The sequence below is a fragment of the Pagrus pagrus genome (assembly GCF_965226575.1).
Source record: "Pagrus pagrus genome assembly, chromosome: 22".
Taxonomy (NCBI): domain Eukaryota; kingdom Metazoa; phylum Chordata; class Actinopteri; order Spariformes; family Sparidae; genus Pagrus; species Pagrus pagrus.
In genome coordinates, this window is record NC_140204.1 from 3,406,361 (window position 1) to 3,421,589 (window position 15,229).

General features: G+C 38.7%; 1 protein-coding gene across 1 annotated transcript; it reads right to left on the bottom strand.

Annotated features, from left to right (window-relative positions):
• Positions 1 to 894: 894 nt before the first annotated feature.
• LOC311251744 (uncharacterized protein) lies at positions 895 to 12,288 on the bottom strand. The gene is made up of 10 exons (XM_084344378.1): positions 12,177 to 12,288; positions 9,577 to 9,650; positions 9,318 to 9,373; positions 7,778 to 7,822; positions 7,565 to 7,624; positions 6,740 to 7,378; positions 6,575 to 6,628; positions 6,432 to 6,488; positions 4,266 to 5,465; positions 895 to 4,143 (listed from the first exon to the last, which is right to left on the bottom strand). The coding sequence occupies exons 3-10, from the start codon at positions 9,334 to 9,336 to the stop codon at positions 2,030 to 2,032; spliced, it is 4,188 nt and encodes a 1,395-aa protein (XP_084200504.1). The 5' UTR covers positions 9,337 to 9,373; positions 9,577 to 9,650; positions 12,177 to 12,288; the 3' UTR covers positions 895 to 2,029.
• Positions 12,289 to 15,229: the final 2,941 nt, after the last annotated feature.

The window sequence follows — 15,229 nt, forward strand, 5'->3', positions numbered from 1 at the left end:
AATGCTGCATTCAAATGCAGTCGGGAAATTGAACATTTAATTCAAATAAGAAAATAATTAAAAATGACGATGATGATGGCGAAGCGGGCTCATGGAGTGATGTAACGATGACGTATTTTTGTAGGCCAACCTGGAAGTTGGTGTGTGTAAGTCATGGACTCAAGTTAAGTCACTAGTAATGTCAATATCCCAGACTCCCTTAACAAATCATGTGATTTTAAGAGTTGTTGTATCACGAGGAGAAACTTAAACACTGTATAAAACGGCTACAACAAACTCTAAATCAGTGGTGCCTTCTTGTGAATTCGGCATTAAATACAAAACATTAAGATGTTAATTTCTTTGTAAAAAGTGTCCGTCTCTATAAACATAATGTTCATCCCGTCTGCTTCCATGTCTGACGTGTTTCTTACCTCCAACAGCTGTTTGAACACACTTTTATCACTGGTTTTACCATTTACACCACAGTTATGAAATAATACAACACACTGACAGTAAACATGTCATTTTTTACAAATACAGTAACTTATATAGGCTGCTTCTTTGGAGAAAGAAAAAGACAGTCACCAGGCTCCCTTCACAAAACGCTCAATTTTGAGAATTGTTGCATTAGGAGAAACTATAGACTTTGTGAAACGCTGTCTACAAACTTTCTTCACTATTTGAGCCTTCTTGTTAATTCGGCATATGTTTTAGTGGTAAAAACTGTATTAACCACTATTTTATGACTCAAAACTCAATTATAATAAGTATTTGGTCATGTGATTTTCCCAATCATACATATTATTACTTAAAAAAAGTGTCTTTCAGCAGAATATCTATTAAAAAAACAACAACCGTCTGAACTTGTAGCTTCAACATGAACAGATTTTATTAGAGCACTTTGTTGTTTGATCATCACAGCAGGTTGGAAGAATTTTTAAAAACTTTGACAGACCTTATGACTTGATAATATATTTCGATAAACACACATAAATGACATAAAATATAAACAAGAGGGTCTGAGAGCTACGTAGGAGGTCTCTGTTATCGAATGCTTTCAGAAACAACTTTTCTTCAATGACATGCTGAACACACACAATACACAACAATCTGCCATGCAAAGAAAAGGAAATGAAATAATAGCACATATTAATCACAAGTCAAGATAATAAATCTCATGTAAAATTTGCAATAACACAAGTCTGGAGGGAGATGAGGAATAACATGCATCATGGAACCAGAGGAGGGCAGCAGATACACAAACACAGGTCCATAATAAACCTGTAGTTCTCCTTCAGCTTGAAGCTTCAGTTCAATAAGGCAACAGAAGAAATTATTTTGTTGTGATCTAAAACAATGATTCACAGTCCACATGAGAAAAACTCTTACGCATGAACTTGAAATATTACAAACCAGAAAGGACTCTCCTGGCAAGACAACTTAATATCTGATGCCAGATGTTGAATAACGGTTTATTCATTCATTCACTTTTCTGTCTTGTGTGACTCCAGCATGCTGAACCTGTTCAGAAATATATCTAAATCTAGACACACGGCATGTTTCTGGGACAGAATGAGTTACATCTGATCCAGCTGCTATCATCTGGCCCCACCATTCGCTTCAGTTGTGAATCTCTTCAACTGAAATAAAATAGTTAGTTGGTTTGTTTCTGCATCTTGACATCAACATGATCACAGTCTGGTACAAAAACTGTGCGAGTATTTAAAAAAATCTGACATTAAAAAAAAAAGAAAACATTCATTCTGCACTTCTGTTACACTGAATGTTACAATTATGGCTGAAAATGACAACACAATTAAACAAGTTTGCTGATTTCACATATCTTGACAATGCAAATCAACAGCCTGAAGTAGTATCAGTATTTTTTGTGTCAATGGTAAACATAACAGTGTAATCCACAGCAAAGTATTACAATCAAATCTCAGCATCTTTAAAGTTTCAGTTATTGAAACCAAATGAAACAAGATAAAAGGAAACTCATCTGAAACTGCTGAGTTGTTGTGATGTTTACGTGAAACAAATGTCCTCATAAAATCGTACAGCGTGGCACGTTGGCTTGATTCAAAAGTTTCTGTAGCAGTTCACTTATTTCATTTTCATGTTTTTGCTGCAGATTTTTCTTTTCCTCCTCATTTTCCTCGTTGCTCATTTCCTTTCTGTGTTTGTTCAGTAAGGCACTGATTTCATTCAGATTCCCTCTCTTCTTGGCCACACATTTCACCAGGTCAGAAATTTGATCAAAATGTTTTTTCTTCATTTGTTCTTCATTGTGGGCTGAAAGTGCCTTTAAGATGTCGTATTGTTCCTCATGCTTTCTCTCCTGGTCCGCAATGTCCTCTGTGTATTTCTTTTGGAAGTCATTCATCTCTTCGGCTTTCTTTCTGGCTTTTTCTTCATACGTCTTCTTCAGCTTCTCCATTTCATTCTCATAGGTCTCCACAATGTCTCTTTTGTCTTTTTCCTCTTGCTCTCTTCTGATTTGATCCTCTTCCTTTCTTTTCTCTTCATCATTTTCTCTCTCTTGTCTGTATTCTTCTTGAAGCTTTTTCAGCCTCGTTTGTTCCTCCTGTCGTCTCTGTCCATCTTCTTGAAGTCGTTTTTCCCACCATTCTTTTTGTTTTCTCTCCCAGTTCTCTCGATCTTTTCTCATCTCTTCTCTGCTCTCCTCCAGTTTTTTATTAATGATTTCCTTTGCTTCTGATTCTGATCTTATTTTTTGCCCCAACACTTCAACTCTCTGTTCCCACTCTTGTTTCTGAGTGTCTTCCTCTAGTTTTCTCTTCCTGTTCTCTTCTTCTCTGATTTCCTGATCTTTCTTCCTCTCCTCACGCTCCTTCTTAATGTTTTCCTTCATTTCCTTGAGTTGTTTTTCTCTCACTTTTCTCTCCTCTTCAATTCTTGCTCGCTCTTCGTCCACAATGTCTCTTTTGTCTTTTTCCTCTTGCTCTTTTCTGATTTGATCCTCTTCCTTTCTTTTCTTTTCATCATTTTCTCTCTCTTGTTCGTATTCTTCTTGAAGCTTTTTCAGTCTCGTTTGTTCCTCCTGTCGTCTCTGTCCATCTTCTTGAAGTCGTTTTTCCCACCACTCTTTTTGTTTTCTCTCCTCGTTCTCTCGTTCTCTCCTCATCTCTTCTCTGCTCTCCTCCAGTTTTTTGTAAATGATTTCCTTTGATTCTGATTCTGATCTTATTTTTTGCTCCAACGCTTCAACTCTCTGTTCCCACTCTTGTTTCTGAGTTTCTTCCGCTAGTTTTCTCTTCCTGTTCTCTTCTTCTCTGATTTCCTGATCTTTCTTCCTCTCCTCACGCTCCTTCTTAATGTTTTCCTTCATTTCCTTGAGTTGTTTTTCTCTCACTTTTCTCTCCTCTTCAATTTCTGCTCTCTGTTCTTCCATTCTTCTTTTCATTCTTTCCATTTCTTCCTCATGTTTTCTTTGAAGCTCCTCCCTCTCTCTTTTCATCTCTTCTTCCTTCTCCAGCAGGATCTTCTCCATTTCTTTCTGTATTGCATTTTCGGCCTCTTGCAGCATCTCATTAGTGTAGCAGCTGCCTCCATTTGTCTTCACCATGGTGTTAATCTTGGTGATCAGCTCATTGACCTGCTTGCGGTTGTGTTTATCCCGGTTATTGAACACGTGATATCTTCCTCCACAGTCACGGATCAGATTCTTAAATGCATCATCACATTTCTGTTCAATGTACTCTTCAATGGACAGCCCCTCATCTTCTAGTGTATCTCCTCCAGTTATCAGAATGATGGTGAACCTTTCAGAATTCTTCCCAAAGCCTTCCTGGATAAGTTTTATTGTCTCCTTCTCCTCTTGTGTAAATCTGCCAATTGATATCACCAACAGGAAGACATGTGGTCCCGGAGCAAGAAGACTGATGCATTTCACCATCTCCTTATTGACCTCTTCATGGTTCAAAGTTGTGTCAAACAGACCGGGAGTGTCGACCACATACACAGGATGACCGTACACTTCACTTGGTTCTTTCTTACAATGTTTGGTAACTGATAGTTGGCTTGATTCAGCTTTAAACACCTTTCTTCCTAGAATGGTGTTTCCCGAAGCACTTTTTCCACTGCCGGTCTTCCCAATCAGCACGATCCTGAGACACTCTGGGCTCTGTTCCTCATCAGCTGCAAAATAATAAGACCTGGAGTTATTTCAAATATTCCCAGTTTGCTTAGGTATAGGATCAAGACTCAAAGTACATATGCTTTAGAACACAGAAAAAAACATTTAAATTCAAAGTACTTACCAGTGATCTTGTTTTTCTTTCTCAGACTCTCAAGTTCAGCTTGCTGCTTGCTGATATGTTGCCCTTGATGTATGAGCCTATCCATCTGTGCATATGCAAATGCTTCAGTTGTGTAGCAGTATGGTGCATTTCTTTCCACGGTGTTCAACAGCTCTGGGATCTGCTGCTTGTTGTTGATGTTGAGAACAACAGATCTTCCTCCACAGCTCCGACGGAGCTCCTGAATGTCTTTGTTCTTGCTAACAAAGTCCTCAACAGCTGGAGCTGTAGGATCTGACTCCACAGTGAACAGAATCATGGTGAAGTGGTTGACCTGAGAGCTGAAGGTGTCCTGGATGGTCTTTAACTCTTCCTTGTCTCCATCAGTGAGGGAACCCACAGGTAGGACCAGCATGAAGGCACGGACGCCCTCGGGATGACAGAGGGAGATACACCTGAGTGATTCCTTTATCACCTCCTCTTGAGGTTTTCCATACAAGGCAGGCAGCTCCACCAGAGTAACCCGATGCCCCCACACCTCTCCCTGATTTTTAACACACACTGATGAGTTGGAGACTGAAGGAAACTCTGTCTGACCTAAAATGGCCTTTGCTGCTGAAGTTTTCATTACTCCTCTCCTCCCACACAGAACCAGGTTTAAAGCTGGTATTAAGTGTTCTGACTGTGGTCTGATGGTTTCTTCAGCGCAGGTGAGGAAGGCTCCTTTGTTTTTTTGCACAATGTGCTCAATCTTCTTCATTAATGACCAGTGGTTTTTTTCCAACATGCTGTAGTGTCTTCCTCCACAGTCAGAAAGGAGCTGATACATAGCTGAATTAATTTCATTCCACTCATGTGTGGTGATGACCATCGAGTGTTTAAAAGCATCTCGACCAAACAAACTCAGGATGAACTTCAGAGTATCTCTGTTCTTCTTTGTGAATTCAGAGGGCTTCACCAGCAGCAGGAGAACATTTGGTCCAGGGAGAGACAGATTGGCGCACTTTGCCATCTCTTCTTCAAGTGCTTCTGCAGACAGACTGAACATGTCTGGAGTTTTTACTACACTTAGATAGTTTTCCTTCCACTCTCTCCAGGCGTCCACAACTTGTTTGGCATGTTTTGGTAAATGAAAATGTTGACTCTCTAGGATGAAGTTACCCAGCTTCGTCATTTTGTCTTCACTTTTCCCCATCAGTACAATCCTGACTGCTGGCAGTGCTGAAATAAATTTAAAAAAAAGGGGGGGGGGCACATTAGGGTTGGTGGCAACAGGTAGGCCACAGCAGGCAGTTTGATCAATAGATACAGCAGTGGTTATCAACCTTTTTTTTGGGCCAGCGCCCCTTCATGTATTGTCCAGGCCCCTAATCGCACCCATCAGATAATATGTTTGGTCATATGTTAAGCTGATTGTCTTCCCTGAATATTTATGTTGATTGTTATTTTCTGTTAAATAATCAAAAATGTCATTGAATTCCACACAACAGATTTGGTTTGAAAAAATGACATCCAAACATTAATAATGTCAGCAGGCTTGATCTATTCATACTCAGCAAGTTGTTCAACCACAAAGTCATTGTGATTGGCAACTTCACAAAAGTGCTCACTGCAATGCTTGTTGTCTCATGCTTTCAGCTCAAACAAACAAACTAACAAACAAACAAACAAACAGTGGACAATCAGTGAAAAGTGCGGCCTTAACCATTTTTTGTTCTGCACCTCCAAACTCTCCAAAACTTAAGGCAAAACAACTCGATCAGATGTGTGGCATGAGATCTGTGTCAACTGTATTAGTCTCATGCTCAGTGCGTGAGAGTTGGCAGCCGTGGCACACACATAGAAAAGTAGAGTATAGATGTTTGATTGAGGCATGCTTTCTGTTAGCATGATAATGATAATAGCCCAGTCATTCCATAGAAGTTGTTGGCCATACATATAAAGCCTGTTTCAGCCAGACACACCTAGAGGAGATCTAAACTCTACTGAGTGCACTGTTGTTGTTGTTGTTGTTGTTGTTGTTGCTGAAATTAGAATGGGACAGACAGACAACCAGAAAACATAATGCCTCTGGCCATGGCTACTTCAGGCGTGCAGGCTAAGTAATCGCATTACTGTAGTGCGTTACTAAGTACTGTTATGGCCCACTGCATGCTACACATTCTTAGATTTATTTAGTTTACTTACATTGATTGCTTGTGCTTTCCACAGGTGATGGAGTATGTGATGCAGACCAATGTCGCACTGTTGAAAAACAAAATCATCAGTATTGATTACAGCAAATCAACGTTGCTTCTAATTGCATGATGATCAATTGCAGGCATACTTACAGCTTGTGAGTGGCTTTTTTACTGAATGCACTGTGTCTGACAGATATTTCAGCCCTATGAAAAAGATAACACCATCGACTGAAAAACTTTGACTGAATGTTCAAATCTGATCAGGGTTGACTCTACATGTATTCATTACATTGTGAAAGTTGTTCCCGTACTTACCAACAGCCTTAAAATGATCCAAGTTTATATGGAGTCCATCTCCTTGTTTCGCGCCTTGATGACCACCAGGTAAATCAGATGTTGCATCTTTGTAACACTCATAGGTCACATGAGGTTCATTACTCTCCTGCACCATTGTGTCCATTTGTGTTAACAACTGTTGATGGTCAACAGGCCACAATATGTTGGATCTACACTTTTTGATCATGTCTCTCAAAGGTGGATCTTGCATGCATCTTTCCACGGAACCTGGACTCTCCTCTCTGGGTGGTGCTATCAGAACCAGTGAATGATCAAATGATTGATCACTGAAGTTTTCAAGGATTGACTGCAGCCTCTGTTTGTTTTTCTCAGTGAAGTCTTCAGGCTGTAGAACCAGCAGGAACACATGAGGTCCAGGAGCAGAGAATCTCACACAGGTATCGACCTGTTTTGTCAGTTCTTCTAAGGAGATGTTGGGATGCAACAGATCTGTGGTGTTGATAAGAACTAAGTGTCTCTCTTTTAACTGTCCTCCGACTTTCAGACAGCGGTCTGTTTCTTCCTTAGTGTTGAACACAGTCTCTCCCAGTATGAAGTTCCCCACTGAACTCCTCAGAGACCAGTTGTTCCCCAGCAGAACGACCCTCAGCTCAGACACTGTAATGACAATTACTTAAATCATTTAATTAACTCTATCAACTACTATAATGTGATGACAGATCTGTTGCACTACTACAATTTGCATTAAATAGCATTTCTACACCCTTAGAGGGATCGTCCATCAGACAATGTGAATTCTAATTAAACACAAGAGTAATTTTGACTCAGAGGAGTTTGACTCACTGTAAGGCGGCAGAGACTCAATGCTCGCTCTGCGCTTATGGGGTTGATGTTCATCTGTAACTACAGGATACAGAAATAAACACATTATTTCACACCTAATAGCGTGGTCCTTCTTTACTACCTTACATCCCTGTCAAGCAGGCTTTTCACTTCATTAGGTTCCTGGCAACTGCATTTGATGGTTTAATAATATGTTCTCACAACTTGACTCACAGTTAAGACGGTCACGTTCAGGGCTGCTGCTGCGCCTCTGGGCATCTAAACCATCATTTATAAAAATACAGAAAACACAGATGAACTCTACTTATCTCCTTTAACTCAAAAGGAATATTCATGCCTGACAGAAACAGTGGTGGACTTTACTGTGCCGTGGCCACAGCTGGCATGCAGATGCAGCAGCCAGTAGCTCCAGTTTTTAATCTTTATCACTCAAGCAGGCATAGCTTATGACAGATATGAACTCATCATCATTGAAAAAGGAAGTATAAGTATAAATGAACACAGAAATTTGATTGATCAAACCACCTTGGAATGTGATTTGAGACACACTGTAGCCAGATGTTGAAAAGGTGTAAATACATCCAGCACTCTCAGCTGCACCCGTAATCTTTACTCCTCCCATACTGTAACTAAAGTCTGTGGGAATACACAAACAGCGTTTATCCTCTGTAAGAGAAAAGTGGCTCCAAAGATTTCAAAGCATATGATTAAATAAAAGTCGTAATGATATTATCAGATCCATGATCAATGCAACCACTGAATGATCTGTGTGAGTGGGAGACTGTTAAGATGATCAAACTTGTATCTTGCTAGTGCATTAATGTGTTTCAGCTAGCTGTTTGTCTTATCGGTCAACAAATAGCTTCAGTATCATTACAACCACTTTTGGAGTAAAGCTGGCCCTTATTAGCATGTAACCCAGGAAAAGTGTGGCTAACTGTGAAACTTAGGTGTTTGATGTTACAGCATAACATTCAAGACTTGGTAACTGGACAACTCAAAGGCAATGTCTATTCAGATAACAGAATACTATTATTATTACTATACTATTATTTCTAAATCAAACTGCAATGCTTGGGAGCAAAATGACACTTTTGGTAGTAGAAAATATAAAATATGACAGCAAAATCACATAGCACACCACACTGTGTTGACAAGCCACATAACTTCAGTTTAAGTTCTGATTGATTGACTTTGATTAAAAAAGATAAAACACTGAACGTCATCAGTGAAGCTACAAAGCGCAAAGCTCAAACCAATGAAGGACAGTAAATAATCAATCAGTGTGACTGTCAGTTTAGTGTTTCGACATGAGGCTGTCAAGTCAGCTGAGCTTGATTCAAGACTCACAGATCTGACTTCATCTGTTAAGCCCAGGCGAGGCCCAATTGGGCTACTTTTTGAGCACCTATGGTAACAAATAAGTGAGCTGCAGCTGCATCAATTCTAAAACTGTAATAAAAAAAAAAATCATTCATTTATGCTGTGTGCCAACTTAATTCTATTGGACCCAGTGACATATCTACTTATACTTACACATCTGAACAAATATTGTGTTCCCTTTATCATGACACCTTGCTTATTCAAATAGACCTTGAAGTTGCAGAGATGCACATTGTTATTTATCAAGCAGAGATGCAAAATAGAGGCTAGTTCTTAACAGGTTAAGGTCTGAGAACAGAGACATGTAGAAAGTGGGAGAAAAAGTGTTATCCTTAATAAAGTTATCCTAATAAAGTCTGACCAGACTCACCAGATCCTGCATCCGCCATGATGTCACTGTGCTGGAAAGATCAGAGACTCCTTCTGCTGAAGGGGAGAATAAATCGAATTTAGGTTCCTTTACACTAAATTAGACAGACATAATTAACTAACAAGTAGTCAAGTCAACTACTAAGACAGGTTATCTCATGACATTTTCCACATAGAGCAGATCCAGACCATAGACCTCTTGACTTTAGTGGCTTTGGCCGATGAACAGGTGTTTTCAGTTAATGTCTTTGAATACTTACTTGTGTCAGTGCTGCTGCATTGCGTCCTCTAAACTCTGAGGGTGAAGTCAAAGAGCTCTGTGTCACCGACTGTCCTGTAATATGTTAACATCACCAAAATCATTATCAGACATGAATAAAAACATCAACATACATTTAATTTATTCATTATTGGTTAAGATTGGGTTGAAGTCTGACAATCCAGCGAGTGAAATGCTAAACATTAGAATAAGACAAGTTCAGTTGAAGTGTTGTTGTGAGAACCTAAAAAAGAAGGAAAGGTCATGACGTCAACGAATCTCACTTTGGGGCCAGACTGTGGTGACGGCTGTCCACGAAAACCAAACATATCTACATCGTATGATTGATGTTTGATGGTAAACCTACTCTCTGAAGCATGTTCATTTTATTTTCTGGAGGCATTTCTTCATCAGAAGCTGTCCGACGTAGATATGTTAGGTTAAAATGTGTTTCTCCATGCATCTACCATAGACTTCAGTACAGCTGACACCACAGTCTGGCCCCAAATTCAGTGACGTAATGATCCTTCCTTCTTTTGTAGCTTCCTTGAGAGCTGCTACACTCTCATTCATCGGCTCTCATTATGTTCCTCTTGGGAGTGACTGAGTCTTGTGCGACATCTAGTGGTGGAATTTAGTATTACAGGTCCAGTCCAGTCTTAGGCCTGATATCAAACGATTTTGAACACTTTAATAAGCCCAACCCAACCCTAGTAAGGTGTACAGTTCTCTGTATCAGCAACCATAAATGTCATCATAGTTCTGGGTTACCTGTTGTGGCAGGAGGGACTTGAATTAATGACACACACAATAAAAAGTAATGCATGAGTAACACAGCTGCAAACTGGAACAGCTTCTTGTGCAGACACTGCATGGATACGTAACAACAGATAACTGTGTTGTTTGAGTTTTGTGGTTGAATTATTTTCTAACTTTGGTTGAATCTGTTGGAGATTTTATCTAATTTTGCATATTTTCTGACTCACTACAGGGAACTGGGAGAGCCTCTCAGTGCGTATGTATTTTTTTGACAGTGCCCTCTTCTATGTTGTTGTGTTAAATTATTTTCTTGTGTACTTTTATGGATGGACTGCATTTTACAACAAGCCTGACATAAAAATAAACTCCCTATTTAATGTGAATTTCTATTTTTCTGGTGATCTATTTTCTCTCCTGTGTTTATGACTTTAGAATTGATTAAAAAAAATGTTATGCCAGGGTAATCTTTCTTCATTGTTCCTTCAAAGTTCCTTCATTTTTTATTTTATTTGTGAAAACGTGAGAAACCAAGCAGGGAAAAATTGTTTAGTCAGGAGAAAAAAAAGTTTCATTTCCCCTTCCCCTAAGTGCTTCTGTAATAGTCATGTTGACCACAGCAGGCTGAAGTGCACCACTACCTCATGCACTAAATTGGACTTGAAGCATTCATGTATTAATTTCTCTGTGCACACTAAACACAAGATTTTTTCACAGATGGAAAAAAAATGAAACTTCGAAAGATTATTGGACAAGATTATTTTTCCACCAGGTCTCAAGTCATAAACACAGGAGAGAAAACAGTCAAGAGCAGTATAGAAAATGGATCACCAGAAAAAAAATAAATCCTTACTTACCCCCTCAGGGCTTCCGTAGAAGGTTAAACATCAAATGAAAACATCACATTTTGTTTCATGGATTTACATTTTACTCATTTATTATTTAACTTTTGCTTTAATTGTAACTGACTTCCAGTAAATATAACATCTGTAGGGGCGTTCGTTCATTTGATGTGCAGATATTATATTTACAGCAGTTGCCTACTTTGTTACACGAAACAAAAATTTAGTACTATGTTTCTACAGTTATGTCGCGTCAAGATCAGGTTTACAGACAGAAGTGACGCATTTATTGTTGTTTTTTAAGGACCCATCCATTTATGGATTCATTATTACCTGATTTATTATCTCACTATTATTCATTATTTTAAATATACTGTCAGTGACAGCAGACCTTAATATTTAATATCAATAACCTTTCAAGCACTATTTAACGGAAGATAAATAACGTTTCAAGATTATTAGTCTGACCTTTTCTTCCTGCTTCTTCTGAGGCGCAGATCATCTAAAATGGCGGTATTACCACGAGCAAAACTCTGTTTCCACCTCGCTTCGTAAAGTTATTGACAACAATCAACTATCTGCACTAACCGACAGGGTCCATATATTTATGTCCATGTCATTAATCAGATGGTTTCTGTCGATTCGGTTATAGGTGTTTACTCACCAGCGGAATTTACTGCTGCGCCATCAGTGTGAGATAGCGATCAAATTAAAGTTGAAAGTGAAAGTGAAGTCAAGTTGCAGTATTATGTCATGCAACGGACAATACAATATTTGTCTGAAAATTTAGATTGACTAAATAATACTCAAAAAGCTACCGAGTAGTATATTTAAAGGTGCAAAATCATATATAAGTAGTAGACTGTGATTATGTGATGTTAAGTTCACACTTGTAGTATAAAACTATTAAACTGACTCATGTTGCACGGCTAGAAAAGGCCACGACAAAAGACAAACTGCAAATCAAATATTTTTGTTTATAAATTAATTAATAATTACTTACGAGCTGTGAGCTGCAGTCCTAACGTCACTTCTGAGGAAAACGTGCCCTCTTACAATTATCCTGAGCTGAGGAAGCGCCCTTTTAATGCATCCAAACGTGTTTCACCGTTGACTCTGTGCGTCCTAGTGGCTTCTGAATCAAGCTCAATGTGTCAGCATGTGTGCATCTGTTCAGGATATGACGACGCACAGATAGAGAGGTGTGCAGGCGCGTGTAAGGAGGAGGGGGGGTATTATTGGTTGTATTTTATTGAATTATTTTATTTTGTTTATTTCAGTTGTTCTGAAAGAGTTTTAGTTTGAAGAACAGAATGACACTCATTGCACTCAAATGTGTCCATAGTTTTTCTATCCATTCTCTTTTAATTAGCGTTTTAAAGGTAGAAGGCATTATGTATATATATATATATATATATATATATATATATATATATATATATATATATATATATATATATTATATTTGAGAAAAATAGACCATGGCTGCTTAAGATCGATCATTGTGTCATCAGTAGTTTACTTTGCAACTTACACATACCACACTTTACTTTTCGACAGTGACAGTCAACGCCACCCTGTCCTTATGTCAGTCCTGCAAACAACATGCAGTAGGAACATTTAAGGAGCAGTTCTGAGGAAAATCGTATTTTAGATAGATAGATAGTCAGGAGTCGCTCACTCACGCAGCGCCCCCGGTTTTAAGTTCTTAGACATACTTTTCGCTCTCTCACACTCATAAAAACATTAGAAAAATACATACGTCTGTTTGGTGCCTACCTGTTTACTAAACATGTCAGGAGGAGTTAACGTTTATAATCATCAGAGGACGTTACAGACGTTGTTTTTTGGTTCCTGAATATATTCATATGTGTGTGAATGTGTAAATGACAGACATTAACTTTCCTTGTAGTTCACGTTGCCTCCTCCAATATGACGGTGACGTATCGCAGCAACGGGCCAATCCGCTACTGTCTGTCATCCGCGAGGACAGGTGTCGTGCCAAAAAGTGATCGTCTGCCAGAATCTGATTTCCGGCCGCGGGAGCGCGCACAGCAGCCCGTTGAGCGGTAGCGTTTAAACGTCTGGTTTTCTCTGGATGAAACGGTCATGATATGCAGATACACACAACTGTACGTCCGCAATTATAGCAAAGGTATGTGTCTTAGAAAGTTTAACGTTTGTTGTTACGTAATTATCACAACTGTGGCCAAAAGAAGTGGCGTTTGTAGCGAAATCAGGCCTGACAATTACGTGATAGACATGTCCCTATGTGCTTGGTATGTCTGATGCCTGTGTTTAGCCCTGTCTGATGAATTAGACTGTAATGAATGTGATTTATAGGTGTGGATTTTCAATAAAGAAATGATCACTTTTGCAATTATCCTCGTGACTCTGCATTATCTTTTATCTGATCTGGGCTCTACATTTGCTTCCCATGTTTGGATGTGTCTTGTACATCTAATATTCTTGTTTATGCCTACTCTCTGGAGACAAGACTATGAAAGACATGATTAGGGAGGGTTACATAAGCCTATAAAATAACAGTTTTCACCTGCCAAAAACTGATTGAAGGCATAGTAGAGTTACTGAGAGGTTATTTCTGCCTAAATATGACTTGATCTCATTCTTGAGCTTCATAATATGAAGATCTGAGCTCAAGAGACAGCTTGAAAATCTTTTAAAGGACCATTACAACAGAAAATGTGCCTTTTCACCTGCCAAAAAGTGATTGAAGGCCAAATACAGTTACTCAAATGTTATTTCTGCCTAAATATGACTTGATCTCATTCTTGAGCTTCATAATATAAAGATCTGAGCTCACAGGACAGCTTGAAAATCTTGTAAAGGACCATTACAACAGAAAATGTGCCTTTTCATTTGCCAAAAACTGATTGCAGCTCCTTCCTTGTAACTTGAAGATGTTTTCTGCCTCAAAATGACTGATCTTTATCCTGAAGCATCATATGTGACAGATTACCACCTCACACTGGCCCTTTCCACAGTTTAAAGTAGTGAAAAGTAGTGGTTAAGATATATTCTTCAAAATATAACTGATGAGTGATATGAAGTGACTTTGAGGCAGAGCATCCCTTTCAGTCCAACATCAGGAGCATACTGTGAGCTCAGATCTTTACATTATGAAGCTTAAGAATGAGATCAAGTCATATTTAGGCAGAAATAACCTCTCAGTAACTGTATATGTCCTTCAATCACTTTTTGGCAGGTGAAAAGGCACATTTTCTGTTGTAATGGTCCTTTAAAAGAATTTCAAACTGTCTCTTGAGCTCAGATCTTTATATTATGAAGCTCAAGAATGAGATCAAGTCATATTTAGGCAGAAATAACATTTGAGTAACTGTATTTGGCCTTCAATCACTTTTTGGCAGGTGAAAAGGCACATTTTCTGTTGTAATGGTCCTTTACAAGATTTTCAAGCTGTCTCTTGAGCTCAGATCTTCATATTATGAAGCTTAAGAATGAGATCAAGTCATATTTAGGCAGAAATAACCTCTCAGTAGCTCTACTATGCCTTCAATCAGTTTTTGGCAGGTGAAAACTGTTATTTTATAGGCTTATGTAACCCTCCCTAATCATGTCTTTCATAGTATTGTCTCCAAAGAGTAGGCATAAACAAGAATATTAGATGTACAAGACACATCCCAACATGGGAAGCAAATGTAGAGCCCAGATCAGATAAAAGATAACGCAGAGTCACGAGGATAATTGCAAAAGTGATCATTTCTTTATTGAAAATCCACACCTATAAATCACATTCATTACAGTCTAATTCATCAGACAGGGCTAAACAAAGGCATCAGACATACCAAGCACATAGAGACATGTCTATCACGTAATTGTCAGGCCTGATTTCGCTACAAACTCCACTTCTTTTGGCCACAGTTGTGATAATTACGTAACAACAAACGTTAAACTTTCTAAGACACATACCTTTGCTATAATTGCGGACGTACAGTTGTGTGTATCTGCATATCATGACCGTTTCATCCAGAGAAAACCAGACGTTTAAACGCTACCGCTCAACGGGCTGCTGTG

Coding starts and splice junctions, on each gene's coding strand:
- LOC311251744 (XM_084344378.1), bottom strand. Junction 7,379..7,564: donor TGAGTCTCTGCCGCCTTACA/GTGAGTCAAACT, acceptor TTGTCATTACAG/TGTCTGAGCTGAGGGTCGTT. Junction 4,144..4,265: donor AAAGAAAAACAAGATCACTG/GTAAGTACTTTG, acceptor ATTATTTTGCAG/CTGATGAGGAACAGAGCCCA.